This window comes from Euleptes europaea, chromosome 14 (assembly GCF_029931775.1).
Source record: "Euleptes europaea isolate rEulEur1 chromosome 14, rEulEur1.hap1, whole genome shotgun sequence".
Lineage (NCBI taxonomy): Eukaryota > Metazoa > Chordata > Lepidosauria > Squamata > Sphaerodactylidae > Euleptes > Euleptes europaea.
Window position 1 is genome coordinate 18,532,473 of NC_079325.1, and position 17,338 is coordinate 18,549,810.

At 43.7% G+C, this 17,338-nt stretch overlaps 1 protein-coding gene across 1 annotated transcript in view; it reads right to left on the bottom strand.

The window, feature by feature from the left end:
• Window positions 1-17,338, bottom strand: part of NUDCD3 (NudC domain containing 3) — a 64,892-nt gene that overhangs the window by 11,016 nt on the left and 36,538 nt on the right. Inside the window, exons 3-4 of the mRNA XM_056860651.1 lie at window positions 16,044-16,176; window positions 6,228-6,371 (exon numbers count right to left, since the gene is read on the bottom strand). Coding sequence (XP_056716629.1) covers window positions 6,228-6,371; window positions 16,044-16,176 — 277 coding nt within the window. The remainder of the gene's footprint in view (window positions 1-6,227; window positions 6,372-16,043; window positions 16,177-17,338) is intronic.

The window sequence follows — 17,338 nt, forward strand, 5'->3', positions numbered from 1 at the left end:
TCTTCCTTAAGTGGTAGAGAAAGTTGGCATATAAAAACCAACTCTTCTTTTCTTCTTCTTCTCATTGCAGTCCTCCCTACCTTCATGGCTACTACTTCATGCAGGTCTCATGACCCAAGGAATAAACTTTCCCAGGATTGGAAATGGCTATTGGAGGAAAGAGAATGTGAAGAAGATCTGCTGTCCTTAGGCTGGATCCAACTCGATGCTTTCATACTATATTTGCTTCTCCCTCAATCCCAACAGCAGACCTTTGAAACACGATGATGCATGGCTAGTTATGGTAGAAACCTGTAGCATAAGTTAGCCATAATGCAGCTGCTCTGGTGCTATGAAAAGAGTTTAATACAGTCCAAGACCAGCATAAAAACACAGGGAGATTTCATATCAATTCTACATCAATGGCAAGCCACTTGCTACCGAGAGCTTAGAAAGAGAAAACTGAAACGTCTGCCCAGCACCAACCACAGGTTTCTAAAATCAGTTCATGTGAATCTATTTTAATTTTAATCTCACTCTTTGACATACTAATCAGTGAACAGTGAAAGGTAACACAATATTACATACAGAAGCAGGAACCTGAAAAAAAATCCTCAGGACATCCAGCCAAACCAAAAGAGAGAAGTAGACAAAAATGAAGCTTGCCTACCATTAGCACACCCTCAAATATCACAGGGGAAATTGCCAGAACAATTATTTGTTTAAATCGGGGGATATTATAGTCTGCTACCTGAAACAGGGAAATAGCTAGACATTCTGATGCAGGTTCAGAAGCATTTCTGCATATATTTTTTTAATTTAGTGAAAGTAATCTAATACACAAACCTCAAAAGAGGCATGTTAAAGAGTGTTTCTCAGCTAGGACACTTTATATCATAGCAAATTAGTTATCTATAAATGATTGGATACCAGAAATGGAGAGAGAGAGACTAGGCACAAAAAGGAAGAAGAAGAAGGGGACAGTGAAGAAGAGGATGAAAATAACTCCTTCATGTATCTTTTCTAAAGCCCTCAGAAGAAGAGGATCACATTTCACGAAAACACATCTTTCTGTTCACACTTCATTAAATACATCTTTCCATTTAATTTCTGATAACCTATCCTCTCCTTGGAGGAAGGTCACTTCTCTGGTTCCACCTCAAACAAATTAAAGGGGAGATGGAGCATAATTTCCATAATGCCAGCATTCTTCTCTTACCTAGCTTCAGTCCTTGAAATCTATCTACAATAGCCTAAGATTAAGGTCCATGGCCAAATAAATACATCAGACTGCCTAATCTAGGTTTCACCACACTATTTCTATTCAAAACGTTCGTTCCGGCTGACCCAGATGTACCAAACTGAGCTCTCCCCTATCAAAACAAATTTCAGTATTGAAGACGTTGGAACGGCTTCTCTGGACTTGCTGATTTTAAAAAATACAACAACCAAGCCTGTTTCTAGGGACCTGACTTAAATACTGAATTCCACATTATGTCACTTTGTTTCCATGAGCACAGCCAAACCCGTAATAATGCTTCCTCGGTAAGAAAAAAAAATGCATTTTAAACGCTACCTTTCAGCCAACAATTGGCTCCCAAAATGGCCCATGGCAATTTAAGATTCAAATATAAATAGAATTATTTTAATAAAGAGGTTCAGGGGTTCGGATATAAATTTTCCACAAATTTTGATGCCACACTGGCAAAAAAAAAAAAACACCCAACCCTCCCTCCCGGAAATTTTTAGGAAAAGCAAAAATATAGGCAATGGTTATTGTCTTACCTTATTGCATGAAGTATATAAAATGCATTTTGTTAGCATAATAAAGTGTACGGATTAGGTGTTATTTATGAAAGTTAAAAACAACAGTGCAAATTTACCCAATAATAAAGAGAAACTTTCTGCAAATTGCTGCAGGTCCTTCTAAGCATATTTCTTGGTTTTTGCTAGTAAACAAAAGAATGCCAGTGTGGTGCAGCAGTTTTAAGTGTTGGATCTAGGAGACCCAGGTTCAAATCCCCAACGTGCCATAAAGCTCACTGGGTGACCTAGGGCCACTCACACTCCATCAGCCCAACCTACCCCACAGGGCTGTTGTGAAAGTAAAATTAAGTAGGGGAGACAAAAGCATGCCACTCGGAGATCACTGAAGGAAGGGTGGGATATGTACTAAATAAATAAATAGAATTGTTTATTATTTGGTCTAACACACAGTTTTCATAGAGCCACCTTATTAGGGACTTTGGATTGGAATACTGAGATAAATGATATCAAAAACACTGCCTTCTTGAGCCCTGTATCATCACCATACGCATAATATCTCTGATTAACTGTGGACAAAATCAGCCCCATTTTAAATATCCAACATATCCTTGGATGTTTGTATGTATGTACTAGGGTTGCCAATCTCCAGGTACTAGCTGGAGATCGCCTTCTATTACAACACATCTCCAACCGATAGAGATCAGCTCACCTGAAGAAAATGGCCGCTCTGGCAATTGGACTCTATGACACTGAAGTAAGGTTGCCAACTGCCAGGTAGTTGGGAGAAAATAAGTACCAACACAATGTAAATGCAACCTAAGTTTAGTACAGTGAAAAAGTGCACAGTGAACAAACAACAAACATTACAAGCAGGAAAAATACATGGCTCTCAAAGAGTCTCACGGAATCTTCAACAATCTTCACTGAAGTTCTTACTAAAGTCCAAAAGGCTTCAACAAGCAAAGTCCATCAGAAGGACGGTGGAAAAAAACAGATAGTGTGAAACGCAGTCCGGATTAACTTTAACGTTTTCACCGCTGCGCAGCGGCTTCATCAGCACACCGTTCTAATATCGGGAGACAAGGCTCCTTTCTAATAGGGTTTACAAAAATCTCAAGACAATTTAACAGCGCTGCAAAGCTGCTCCGTTCGACTTCGAACGGATGAAGCCGCTGCACGGCGGTGAAAACGTTAAAGTTAATCCAGACTGCGTTTCACACTATCTGTTTTTTTCCACCGTCCTTCTGATGGACTTTGCTTGTTGAAGCCTTTTGGACTTTAGTAAGAACTTCAGTGAAGATTGTTGAAGATTCCGTGAGACTCTTTGAGAGCCATGTATTTTTCCTGCTTGTAATGTTTGTTGTTTGTTCACTGTGCACTTTTTCACTGTACTAAACTTAGGTTGCATTTACGTTGTGTTGGTACTTATTTTCTCCCAAATTCCATTAGTACCAAGTGCCTCTTTTCTCCAACTGCCAGGTAGTAGCAGGAGATCTCCTGCTAATTCAACTGATCTCCAGCCGATAGAGATCAGATCATCTGCAGAAAAATGGCGGCTTTGGCAATTGAACTCTATGGCATTGAAGTCCCTCCCCAAACCCCGCCCTCTTCAGGCTCCGCCCCCAAAATATTCCGCTGGTTGCGAAGAGGGACCTGGCAACCCTACATTGAAGTCCCTCCCCAAACCCCACCCTCCTCAGGATCCACCCCCCCAAACCTCCCGCCGGTGGCGAAGAGGGACCTGGCAACCCTATATGTACTCTGCAGAGTAAGCATTATCTAATGCTCTAGGTCAAAGGTTTATATATAAAACATACTAGTAACTAGACTGTTCTAAAACACTGTCAGAAGAAGAAGAATGCACTGCTGCAGGAGGAGGAGGAGGAAGAGGAGAAGGAGGAGTTGGTATTTATATGCCGACTTTCTCTACCGCTTAAGGAAGAATCAAACCAGCTTACAATCACCTTCCCTTCCCCTCCCCACAACAGACACCCTGTGAGATAGGTGGGACTGAGAGAGCTCTAAGAGAGCTGTGACTAGCCCAAGGTCACCCAGCTGGCTTCATGTGCAGGAGTGGGGAAACCAACCCGGTTCACCAGATTAGCTTCTGCCGCTCACATGGAGGAGTGGGGAATATTAGAGACCACCACTCCTAACCACTACACCACGCTGGCATTTCACCCATTCAAAAAGAAAATACATATTTCATTTGAGGTTTTTTTTTTTTTTAACGTTTTCCTCAAACATCTACTTTTTCCCCACTGGAAAAACTTTTATTAAAAAAAAACTTTCTGTCCCCCTCCCCTGCCCAGGACTTCATTACTTAGGCCCAGCCATGGGTCGTTTCTCTTTTCCTTTGGCCTCAGGAAGGGCTGCTGGCAACTGTTCAGAGGGGAGAGCTCAGCTGGATCCATGAACGCCAGACTGATTTGATCCACAGTGCTTAAACTGGTCTGCTCCCTTTGGCTTAGTTTTTGAAGAGTGGTACTCCTTTAAGCAATTCCAGAAATGCTCTTGATACACCCTGCAGTTTGTATTGCTTCCTTTCTGTTTTAGTAGGATTTTAATTGTGTCAGGAAACTTCAACATTATTTTTGAGGCTTACAATAGCCCACCACTGATTCAGCATCTATAAATTAAACTAAATGTTGCTGCTCTTGAGTATCTCTAAATTAATGGTGAAGCCAGAAAAGCAACAATTTTGAATAAAACTGTCGATGGAGAAGGGGTTTCCCCATTGCATCTTATTATTCAACGGCTTCTCCAGTCTTTTCACACCACTCCCTTGACACTAATGCTGAAATCAGGTGTGAGCATGCCAATCATCTGCAAGTAGACTCATGAGCACAGACTCGAGTACCAGGCGAAAGAGTTGGGCATCTTCAGAGTTTCAAATCTCACTTTCCGTTTTCAGTCCCCACCAGCAGTCGTGGAAGGGGAGAGTCCAAATCAGAAGTCAGTTCCTGGATTCTTGTCTATCCCCCCGGAAGTGTTGTGTGCAAATTAAATGGGTGGGCAAGACTCCTTAATTCAGTGGCAAACCACACTGCTATCAGCACATTACGAGAATGCCTGAACAGCTACCAAGAATAGCTGGGTGACCTCACTGAAACACCAGAGGGTCTCTTGCCCAATACACTGCTGCAGGATAAATATAAATGTATGAAAGCACTCACGCACAGACACGGCTTTACTGAAATCTTCACCTCATTTAAACAGAGCCTACCGGCCCCAACAGATCACATTGCTACATACTCAGATCTGAAAATGAGTCTGAGAAGAGTTTTTTTTTTAAGACTGGCAATTAAAATGAAACTTGCATAACACCAGTACTATTTCAGAGCTAAGAGGGTGTTCCAACGGAACTGAATAGCAAAATGCTCTTCCTGTAAACTAATCTGATACCTGAAACCAATCTGAAAATTGAACATAAGTTATATCCAGATCTGATCTAGTGCCGGGTGAACAGCAGCCTCTGAGGACCAAACCCTATTTGCTGTTCCGGACACTATCATATATGTATCGCACTGAAAACATTATAATATATAAAGACCTTCATTTGAATTGCATGTGGAATAAACTGCCAATGTGCCAAGACTTCAGCTATTACTTTATTAACTCTTGTGGGGAAGGGAACCCCCCAGCAAAGCTCGCAGCAGCGTATTGGGATTGCTGCAGCACTTGCAAATAGACCAAATATTAACATGGCAGAACCATGCAAGGTTTCTTACCTAGCAAGTTTGCTATGATGCCCCGTTACTAGCCACACAAAAGCTACTTCAAGACAGATGTCCTTTTTCCTGAATGCATAAACCCCTATATGATATCACGATACATCCATTTTAGTTTAATTGAAATCCCAAATCCAAGACAGGGACACAACGGCCCTGGACTACAGGATTCACCAGGAAGCTCCAAGTCTGCAGGGAGGCGAAAACAATTGCCTAGCAAGGCAGGCTTCTAAAGCAGTTACTAACTTGCTTTTAGCAAATGAAAAAGAGGCTCCCATTGAACAAAGAGAGGTGGTTTTATGCAATGGAAGAGCTGATTCTGTCTCCACCCACAACCTTCCCCTCTCAAAGACACCAATATACCAAACTGAAGGGTGTGCGGATAACTTTTCAGGACTTAAGCACAAGGATCTTGTAAGGCAACCAATACTCCCGTAGACAAGACCTTAGAAATAAAAGGAGGCAAAAGCACAGACAGCAATAATTCACAGAGAGTAAGGTGGAATGGAGACTGATGGGGGAAAAGCCAAAGGAAGACAGGGATGGAGTGATCCATGCAATCAATTTTGGCTAGCATGCCTGAGCGATGCATCTTCCTTACAATCGTCAAAGAGAAAACCTTTGGCTTTTCCCAATCAATCCAGAAGCAACTTAAAGCACCCAGGCTTTCTGGGAAAGCACCCATACATTGGAATGGGCACATGTGCAGGTAAACACATTCAGAGTGAAAGCAAAGTCAGCAGTACTTACGAGGACACACTTCCCTGGTTCCAAGCTCCAGACAGAGTTCTCCGTGTTGATCTTATGGGTGAGGGTGCCTTCCATGAGCACACGCTGTCCGCTTCCCTCCAGCACTGCCACACGGATGGAGCTACTGTCTATATCCACAGAAACCTGAAAAACACAGGCAAGAAAATAAGCAGGGCCACCACATAAATATGCAAAGCAGAGGTCTCCTGGCTTAGAACGTGCAACAGAAGGCACCCTTTCCAAAAACCAGGAGAGTAGCACAAAAATAACCAGACAGCCCCAAGGAAAGATTGCCTCCTTGCAAGGTGGTGGTATTGTTTTCTCCTTAGGGGCTTTCAATTGAATGGGGGATGACAAGAGAGTCAGGAGGAGGGAGGGAAGCAGCCGAGCACACCTGCATCACACTGAGCACCAGCTGAAAGCTCCCTTCCCTTTAGCTTCCAGATGCCATCAAAAGGGCCATCAGATGGAAGGGAGGCAACAGTCAGGCACCTCTCCATTGTGGCTAAACCCCGGCCTGTGGGAGAATCCCCTAAGTGCATGAGTGCATGAAGCTGCCTTATACTGAGCCAGACTATTGGTCTGTCAAGGTCAGTAACATCTACTCTGACTGGCATCAGCTCTCCAGGGTCTCAAGAGGAGGTCTTTTGCATCACCCACCCGCCTGATCCATTTTATTGGAGATGCCAGGGATTGAACCTGGGACCTTACACGTGCCAAGCAGATGCTCTTAACAACAAAAAAGGAACATTTTAAAAAACTGAACTTTAATATTTGTGCAGTCTTGCTTATCAGTGGAGGGTGGCTGGGCAGCAACTTTTAGCTAAAAGGCAGGATAAAAAAGCAAACAGAGAGGTTTGGATAAGCATCCATTGGAGTATGTTTCAGTACTGAACAATCTGCCTCAGGGTAGAGAAGAGGAATGGACTGTAGTAAGACCCTTTTGGTCTCTTCCAATCATGATTTGATTCAAGCAGTGATTTTTATTCATCCGTCCAAGGATATTTGCAATATATCACTATTAAATTGTGTCCACGACGCTCAAAATGAGAATCCCTGGACTGAGAAGATGCTAGTATATAGTATTCCATTTTTTCCAACTGGCTCAGAGGTTCTATGATTAGCAGAGGCCCCATGATTAGCATGATGTAAACTGTAAAACTGTTGTTGCAATGGGTTGGTTATTTATATCTATGGGTCAAATTGAGGTGGGTGTGCTTCGTTTCTCTGGAGGCAGGTAGAAGCATGCACACTCCGGTTCAAAGCTCCTTTTTTCACAGCTGCAGCTTATAATGTCAAGACCAGGTTTAGTTGGGTGGAAAATGAGAGCAAGCAAGCACACGGGCAAGGATCAGTTCTTTAATACAACACACATCCTGAAAAGGTTTTTATGGCAAGCAAGCAATCCTCTCCTGTTGTCAGGAGGTTGGCATCCAAGCACACAACAGCAGTACTAATCATACAGCAGATCCAGGGAGATCTGCTGTGCAGGTGATCTTAGACTTGCCATCAAGGAAGGCAAAGGAACATCCATGAAGTGGCTATATTTAAGATACTGCATGCACTCCAAAGCTGGGGACACAGGAAAGGGGCCGCTACCTCCAACAAAAAGAATGAAGGCTTTATTTAGAGAGGAGAGATTTAATTTGCAATAGTATTTTGCCTACGTGTTTTCCTAGACTCTCTTCAAAGCTTGGTGGGGCTTTGTAGTTCTCACTTGAAACTGTTCCTGCATTCTCCATTACCTTGGTGACATTTAGTGACTCATTGTCTCGGAGTAGGAAGTAAACAGAGGGGGAAGCTGATTTAGTAAGAAACTGTGTGTAACTGCTCATGATTGATGCCAAAGAATTAAGACAAAAGAAAAAAAACGTAGGACAGATAATTGTCTAGACTCTAGGCTCAGGTGAACACCCTGTAAAACAACAGGCGGCCAAGCAGGGAACCAAAAGATAGACTAATAAAACCCAGCCATATAAGAATTATGGAGCTAAAAGATTTGTGAGACAAGTGAAAAGAGACTGCAAAGCAAAGGGAACTGCAAGAAAGAATTCTTTCTCATTTATCAATTTATTTGAGGGCTGCAGCATTTATTTTGTTGATTGGCTTGATATAACAAATCTTGATTACAAGGATACTCCTGAGTAATCAGGTATCAGACTTTTAATAACATATATATATATATATGTGTGTGTGTGTGTGTATGTGTGTGTGTGTATGTGTATACACACACATACATACACACACGTTTGTGCAAGTACTTACAAAAATCACAGGTAACAAACATTCTTATAGCATCAGAGGGTAACCATGTTGGTCTGCAGTAGAACAGTGCTATTGGACTCAAGTCTACCTATTCTTATAGTAGGCATTTCTCATTCTCTTGCACACAAGAGGGAATGACTCTTGTAAGATGGCACCTGCAATGAAATAGTGATGACTTTAAAACTACTGTTTTGTTCACACGAACAATACACTGTTAACAGATAAATCAACTAAAACTTGTGCAATTAATGAACTAACAGTGCTATCACTTTCCTTGGGGTAAGCGCCATTGAGTGGACTTGAGTAGGATTCTGAGTAGATCTGCTTCGGATTGCTTTCTATTATTTCTTGATTTGGGTGACAGCCCTAATTTATTCCACTTTCAAGGAGCTTGAAAAATGTCATAAAGTCCGGAGAGAATGTAAAGTTATACACAGACTGGAAGTAGATATATGACTGTATTGCAGGTACCTAACCTTATTTAACAGTGGGCAATGGCCACTGAAAACATTTTTTTTAAAGGAACCATGAACTAGTAGCCATGCAGAATGTAAAAGAAGCACCAAAGCCTCAGCCTGACCACAGGATGTTCTGCTTAGCACTATCTTCTCTTATAAAAATTTCCGACACTGGCTATGCATTCTCTGGCTCCTTGCTCCACTGCCACCATTGAGGCTGCCCCGGTGGTACATGCCCCTGGATGCGTGAACATCAGGCGCAAGGCAAAGGCGTCTATTTCTTCTAGCAAGGGAAATTTTAATGGGGAAGCCTGCACTGGCAGAGACTGAAAATAACTTCCTTAAATTTATTTGTAAGCTGCCTGGAAGACGTTAACGGTAGAAAAGTGGGGTATTTAAATATATATATACCAAGAAAAGGCCAGAACCTTATTCGGAAAAGTTATATGATGCCTCTGCAGAGATCTGCTTGAGGCAGTACGAATTTGTTAACTTGTGAACATATGCAATAGCACAGCCCAGAATGTATACGACCAAACATCACCCAAAACAAGAACAAAATCCATGAAGTCTTTTATTGGACCAACCTGGTATCACATGGATTTTGTTCTTGTTTTTGGATGCTGCATGGACCAATATTTCTGTACAGATGTAATGGCTTAAGGGGGTGCTGGAGGGACACAAGCAAATAATTACCGTTGTGCTCTTGTGCCCTGACCTCTTTATGTTAGCAGGTCTATAATGACTTATGTATACTGAGGAGCAAAACCAACACCACACTTCTCCAACCATCACCAAAGCCAACTGATATATGAGCCACTGAGAACGTTATTTACTGGCCTGTCAGCTAGGGTTCCCATTTGCCTGCTTATTTTTTTTTATATATACTTTATTTCTATTCTGCCTTTCTCCCCACTGGGGGCCCAAAGAGGCTTACACTGTTCTCCTCTCTTCCAGTTTATCCTCACGACAACCCTGTGAGGCAGGTTAGGCTGAGTGTGTGTAACTGGCCCAAGGTCACCCAGCAAGCTTCCATGGCAGAGGGGGGATTCGAACCTGGTCCTTCCAAATCCTAAGTCTGACACTCTAGCCACTGCACCATGCTGGCTTATGGCAGGAGACCTCCAGCCAATTGCAGCCCTTGCCCGCAGATGCTCTGCTGACTGGCAGGCGGAAACTGGGGGCAAAGAGGACAGTGATCATCCTGGGGAGAAAAACTAAAAAGAAAAATAAGGCCTAGTCTACTTGCTGGACGTTCTGACGAGTTCCTGGCAATTCCTAGAGGTACTCGGAGGTGACAAGGGTAGATATAGCAATTGCCAGACAATGCTACAGTGCCAGCCAGTGGCCATCTAAAATAAAACCACTCCGCTGAGGTAATCTGCGATGGTGTTAAAAGGCTCCTATACCCTGCCTTGGTAGACTTCTCTCTAGACCGTGTCTGCCGTTTTATAAACCAAGAAGAAAAACAGAATTAAAACGCAAACTGAACAAGTTTATTTTACTGGAAAGAAATGTTGGAGAGCCAGCGTGGTGTAGTGGTTCAGAGCTGCGGAGCCTGATCTGGAGAACAGGGTTGGCTTCCCCACTCCTACCCATGAAGCCAGCTGGGTGACCTTGGGCTAGTCACAGCTCTCTCCGCCCCACCGACCTCACAGGCCGTCTGTTGTGGGGAGGGGAAGGGAAGGCGATTGTAAGCCGGTTTGAATCTCCCTTAAGTGGCAGAGAAAGTTGGCACATAAACACCTGCTGCTGCTGCTGGTGGTGGTGGCAGTCACGGATGCAGTTCCTTACAGCAACAAGTAATTTGTGTCAAAACAGGGAGACAACTACCAACTGTCAATTACTGTGGAATGAAAGTTAAAGGAACTTTTCCATCAGGTTTCTTCACTTTCCTCACCTAAACTGTCATCTTGCAGACTGAAGGCTGTCATGTAGCTTTCTCCACACAAGAAAGTCTACAGCAGAAAACCTTAAAACAGTGTGGCCCACTTTAGGCTATCACACTGACCCAGACTTCATCCTTCTGAAGAGACTCTGGGATATAGTGCAATCCCTAAGCTGCCTAGGTAACCGCTACACCCTATCCAACTAAAAAAAATCACTTAATCTGTCCTTTTTATTATGCCCCCGCCCCGCCCCGAGAGTACAAGAGGCTCTGATTGGTCCTTGCTTTGCCAATAGGGTTCAAATGGGATTGGCAGATATTGCAAAAGGGGGCGGAGTTGGCTCTGTCCATCACAGCATCTTTTTTCCTATATCACCAGCAACGGGCAAATATTTTCGTTGTATCTGCATGCCAGGAAATGTTTTGACCACTAGTGCAAATGCAATACTCTGCTGGCATAATGCACACCATACAACTGAATAGTCCCGATCTGCATGATTACAGTAGGATCCCTTGGTGTAGTGAATATTGCTATACCAACCATCCACAGTAAACAGGTAAATGCTATGAATAGAAGAAGAGTTGGTTTTAATACGCCGACTTTCTCTACCACTTCAGGCAGAATCAAACTGGCTTACAATCACCTTCCCCTCCCCTCCCCACAACAGACACCCTGTGAGGTAGGCGGGGCTGAGAGAGCGTGACTTGCCCAAGGTCACCCAGCTGGCTTCGTGTGCAGGAGTGGGGAATCAAACCCGGGTCTCCAGATTAGACGCCACTGCTCCACACTGGTAGGACACACTGGTGATATTCCACTCAGGTTTACAGATTCTCTTCATATGCAGCTGGGGCTGTGCGTACTCGGAAGAAGATGGATCGAGGGCTTCAACAAATTAACGTGAAGGGGGGGCGCACAGCTTTGACAGAGGCAGAGCTTGGAACTGTAACGGCCTTTCTCTGCTGATCAATTAATTGCTGAGCAGTCACCGAGGGTGAAGGAGAATGCCATTTCAGCCCCTTGGAGCCCCCTCACAAATTAACGCCTTTCGTGACGCATGGCTGGGGTGGGGACAGGGAGACAGCAGCATTTTGTTAAACACACACACCCAATTAAAGATTCTGGCTGAGGAGTAGGTGGCAATTTCTCACAACAGCTACAACCAACAGTCAGGCAAACCTGAGTAAGCGCTTCAGGTGTACGGGAGGCAAGATCTCAAAATTCAGGCCCAGGTTATCAGAGGTCACCATTTCTAGTTTTAAGCTTAAAAAAAAAAAAAGATAGTAAAGGCAATGGGGACAAGAAGGCTGATGAAAGGGAAAACCCTTTACTTCCTGCTCGGCAGTTTATGATCCTTTCCCATAAGCGGAGCACACTTCTAAAAATACTATTCCCCGCCCCAAACAAGAATAATTGAAATGAGATTATAATTGTTAAATCGATGTAATTGTGGTACCGTTTATAAGTTAAAAAGAGAACAGTGCGAGCTAATTCCATTTTCTGAATACAAAGATTTGCCTTTCCTGCAGCAAAACCAGGCTGCTGCCTGGCAGATGGATTAATACTCAGGGAAACAGAAAGTAAAATGAGACAGAAAATAATATGAAGTGACTACATCAGTCATCAAACTATGGCTTTCAGGGACAGGAGCCGTATTCACGGCTTGAGCTGAGCTGCTCATTAAAAAGGGATTGAGGGTGAAAAATAAGCACAAGCCACCACTGATTTATTGTGGCCCAATTTTTGGTAAGCTAGCTTGACCTTCAGCCTTGCCTGTTCTTTCCTAGGTGCCTCTGGACTTTAAAGCCAAGGATAAAGGCATGTCGGCGCTCAATAAAACAAATGTCCAGTGGCACCAGAAAGACTAACATTTATCTCAATATGAGCTTTCATGAGTCACAGGAAACATCTTCAGGTAGATACATGAAGGAAAATCAAATTGGGAATTCCTCTTACAGGGAAGATTGTTGGGGGTGGGAGGCAATGAGGCTTAATGTCAATTCTACCGTGAATCTTTCAAGTAGAAACCCTCAGTGTAAAGGGGAAAGGGAGGAGCAAAGGTAAAAAGGTTAGACGTGACTCCTGTCATAAATCAACAGAATAAAATGTTCCCTCACTGGTTTCTTAACGGTGAGTTTGCTTATGTCCAATTTGTGTTCACTGATTCTCTCATGCAGAGACCAACATATTTGTCCAACGTTCACAGTTAGAAGGGCACTGCTGACAAGTAATAGTATATATTAAATTGGATGATGTGCAAGCGGTTGAACCCAAGATGGCGCAGCTGATATTATTAGGTGCCATAACAGTACCGCCTGAGTATATATGGAAACAAAGTTGGCATCTAGGAGTGTTGCAGGGTTTGTGTCTCTGTTGGGTGACCTATGCTTGCTGATGAGAAGCTGTGTTAAGTTTGGACATACTCTGATGCAGAGGTTTGGGGGAGCACAGGCTGGTAAACTGAGCATACATGAAAGACAGTATAAAAACCATCACCCTTCGCTTTCTGGACCGCAGCATTCCAGTTGAATGTACTGCTTGACAATTCTGATATACAAATGCGTGTTCAGAACTTACCTTCTTCAAAAACTGCATCAAGAGCAGAGAAGCAAATTGCACAGAAGTCAGTGTGTACTTTCATATGCCTCCTAACATGCCAAGAAATTTTGCTCCTTTATTTTTTAAGGTATGTTTTGTGCTCCCTCTGCTGGCTCCCTAGCTACTATAAGCTGTGCCATCAACCCATACCTCCAGGTCTGTACTTTCAACTAATGCTCCTACAACAACACAGCTATTTTGGCATGACACAGTGCAGTGTGGGTTGAATCTGATGTACAAAAAACCAAGTGTGCTCAATTCAGTCACCCTGAATACTGAGAAGCGAGAAAAACAAACCATTTCCCAGATGGAAGGAAGATTCAGAATCATTAGGTGCCCATCTTCCCTGATAGCAAGAAGCAAAAAAAAAAAGCCTCCCTTTTAACCACTTCAATCTGTATGTCTGTGTATGGCCCTTCAACTTCCCTCTGGCTAACAGGCAGATCGCCATGGCAGCCCCATCGAAGACAGATATGGTTTATTTTGTCTGTCCAGAAAAAAGAGAAATATTTCAGTAGAAATGATGAAGGTGGAGAAGGGAGCTAATCACCCAGGAGCAATTTGTAGGAACAAGCTATTAAACTAATGTGGAGGAAATAGATTTGAAGTCGCATCTCTATTAGGAAAAAGGAAATTTCCTTCTGAGTAATCATGTAAAATGTAAACATGCTAGATTTGCCCACAGAAGGTTGATCACACAAGGGTTTTCGAAGCTTCCAAAGCAGTAGCTGAGTCAAAGGCAACAGCCAGGAGGAAATCAGATGGCCAACTCCTCCTGAACTAGGGTTTCACCAAATTCACTCCTCTTTCTTGGCATGTCACAGGCAGAAGGAGGTTACATGGAACGAAATCAACGCCCACCACTGCCACACGCTTTAGCAAGAGACACTATCCTGGCTGTGGGCCTGCTTGCATACTTAAGAAGTTTCTCCAGCAAATGGCAATTAAAAATACTTCACGCTCCGTGAGGCAGAATCCCAGGGTACTCAGCAGAAAAGAAATCCTGATAAACAGCATCCCACAGGAAAAATTCAGCTAGAAACCAATGAAGTTGTCCGCACAATAATGGTTTGGGGTTTATCATCTCAGAACGATACCAAAATTATAATTACCATGAAAGGAACATTTGCTGATTATCTGGGGCATTCTCAGGCTACCAGGTATGGAACTGACCTCTACCCAGCTGAGATAATAGCCCCGCTATTGCTTACACTGTCCTTTTTTTCCTTAGGATGAAAGAAGTAAATCAAGACCTTGCTGGGGGGGACAATGAGTTTCAATCCACTTCACTCGGATTCATCCATCCAATGCGTAAGCAAGTTTGAAACCAAAATGAGTTATTGGGTAGCTGGCTCTGGATAATTGAAACATCATATCTATGGCCGTGAGCTTATTTAGTGCAGTTGTGCAGAGGGCAAGGGGAGAAGTGAGCAAATGTGCCATATATTCTTTTGACAGGTCACAAGCAGAGCCTTGAGGAGGTGAACTGAATGTCTGAGTACTGCTGTCGTCCTACAGCCATTTCCTACAGGCCTATACAACAGAGGCTGCAGGGCCTGTAAGACTGAGATGTTCCGCCAGGCCTACGGCTGAGGGCAGCAATGGTGTATATCATAGCTGGCCTCCCCCCCCCTTTTTTTTTCACCTTTTCGTTCCATCTTATTGATTTGTGGCGGGGCCCTGACTGCCTTCCCCCCCCCGACTCACTGTGGCCCAGTGTCTTATTAATGTGCACCAATTGGTTTAATTAGGTTTTAATAGTTTACTGTTAAATGTTTTTATTGATTTTAGTGCGTTGTATTGAATTCTATGTTTTTGAACTGTTCTTAATGATTGTCAGCTGCTCTGAGCCCGGCCTTGGCCAGGAAAGAAAGTGGGGTATAAACTAACTAACTAAATGAGGGCTATTATATTCTACCACGGTGGAGGTGTGACCCTCTGCCGGAAGGATGGAGACAAACATACTACACAGATAGCAGAAAAGAGCAAGAGTCATAGAATCATAGAATTATAGAATTGGAAAGGACTACCAGGGTCATCTAGTCCAACCCCCTGCACAATGCAGGACATTCACAACTACCTCCCCCTCCCACACCCCCAGTGACCAGAAGATGGCCAAGATGCCTTCCCTCTCATCATCTGCCTAAGGTCACAGAATCAGCATTGCTGACAAATGGCCATCTAACCTCTTCTTAAAAACCTCCAGGGAAGGAGAGCTTACCACCTCCCGAGGAAGCCTGTTCCACTGAGGAACTGCTCTAACCGTTAGAAAATTCTTCCTAATGTCAAGACAGAAACTGTTTTGAGTCCAGTAGCACCCTAAAGTCTAACAAAATTTCCTGCAGGATATGAGCGTTTATGAGCCACAGCTCATTTCTTCAGATACAGAGAAAGCTCACACCCTGCAAGAAATCTTGTTAGTCTTTAAGGCGCTACTGGACTCTTGCTCTTTTCTGCTGTTAGAGATGGACTAACATGGCTACCCATTGTGATCATACTACACGGATGTTTGATCGCGTCATCACTGAGTCAGGCCGGGAGAGGGCGTGTGTCTCTGTGAAGCACTGATCACCCATGAGAAGCCAACCAGCAATTTGAGCACTTATTACCTGCCTGCCTTTCAGGACATGCTTTGGCACTGGCACCTTGATCTCCAGGTCGCTGTAGTCTTGGGACCAGGCGTAATTCTCTCGCACGGCTCCATTGTAACTGTCAGGATTCGCCTGGAAATGCTCCTGTTTCCTGGGGGTGGTGGAAGAGAACAAGATGCTAGGTATCAGAAAATAATAACAGATCAACGTCAAGAAGAACAGGAAACAAAACCAAGAAAGCTAAAAGCTATGAGCAGCAGAAACAAAATTGTCCACGTGGAAGACAGTTCCAGGAGAATCTATGGTTGAGTCCATATGTCTGAGTCGCCTCCAGGATACACTTTGCTCTCCAAAGAGGCACTGAGAACTGGCTATAGAGCTGCCCTGCTCCCTATACAGTTGCAGAGCCAACATTCTATCAAGATATCTCACAGATCAAACACAGAGTGCATGCTGTCATACCACTGATTGCTTTGCATTAAAATGGCTGCTGTGAGATTCAGAGGGTTAAAAGTGGGTGGCTGAACCTTTCTGCCAAAAAGCTCAAAGCAACCAGAGACACACCCAGTGCCCCAAAAGGACCCATCGGTCACTGTTTAGAGGGTTGTGTGTCATCATGCCAGTCAAATGACACAGAACCCTTGTGTCTCTCTCTCCTCCCCCCCTCCCGGCCCCAGCTCTGTCCTTCTAGCATTTGGCAGCCTCTGGACAAAGAAAAGGTTAAAAATAGACATAGCAAAAGGGTAGTTGCGGTCAGTAATATGGAAGAACAAGAGACGGGAGCTTAAATGGGGATATGGCAAAGACAATTGGCAGCAAAACTTATGAAATGGGTGAACAGAGCAACTGGCTCTTGGAATTTTGGTTCCAATTTTTATCTGGACTTACTTTGTACTCCTGAAATTTGCTGAATGGGGGTGACCTATGACTGCAGTGACAGAAAATGGGAATGGAACAGCAAATACTCAGTGCTGCCCTTTCCAAGTGGCTGGGAATTAGATGCATGTTCTACTTGGCTTGCCGGCACTCAGTGGAAAGACACAGGACAAGTCTCTCCGCCCCTCCCCAAACGGAGAAGGTTGTATTCTGACAGGGTCTCTAAGCAAGAAAGAACTCTGATGTCTACCACATTTGTTTCCTGCTCTTCCACTGAGGATCTTAGAGCAGAATCACATGGCTCTCACCTCTTCCTTTTGATCCTCACAAACAACCCTGGGAGACAGGTTAGGCTGAAAGAAAGAGGAACTGGCCCCAGGTCATCCACTGAGCTTCTATGGTACAGTTTGGATTTGAACGTGGGCTACTGTGCTCCA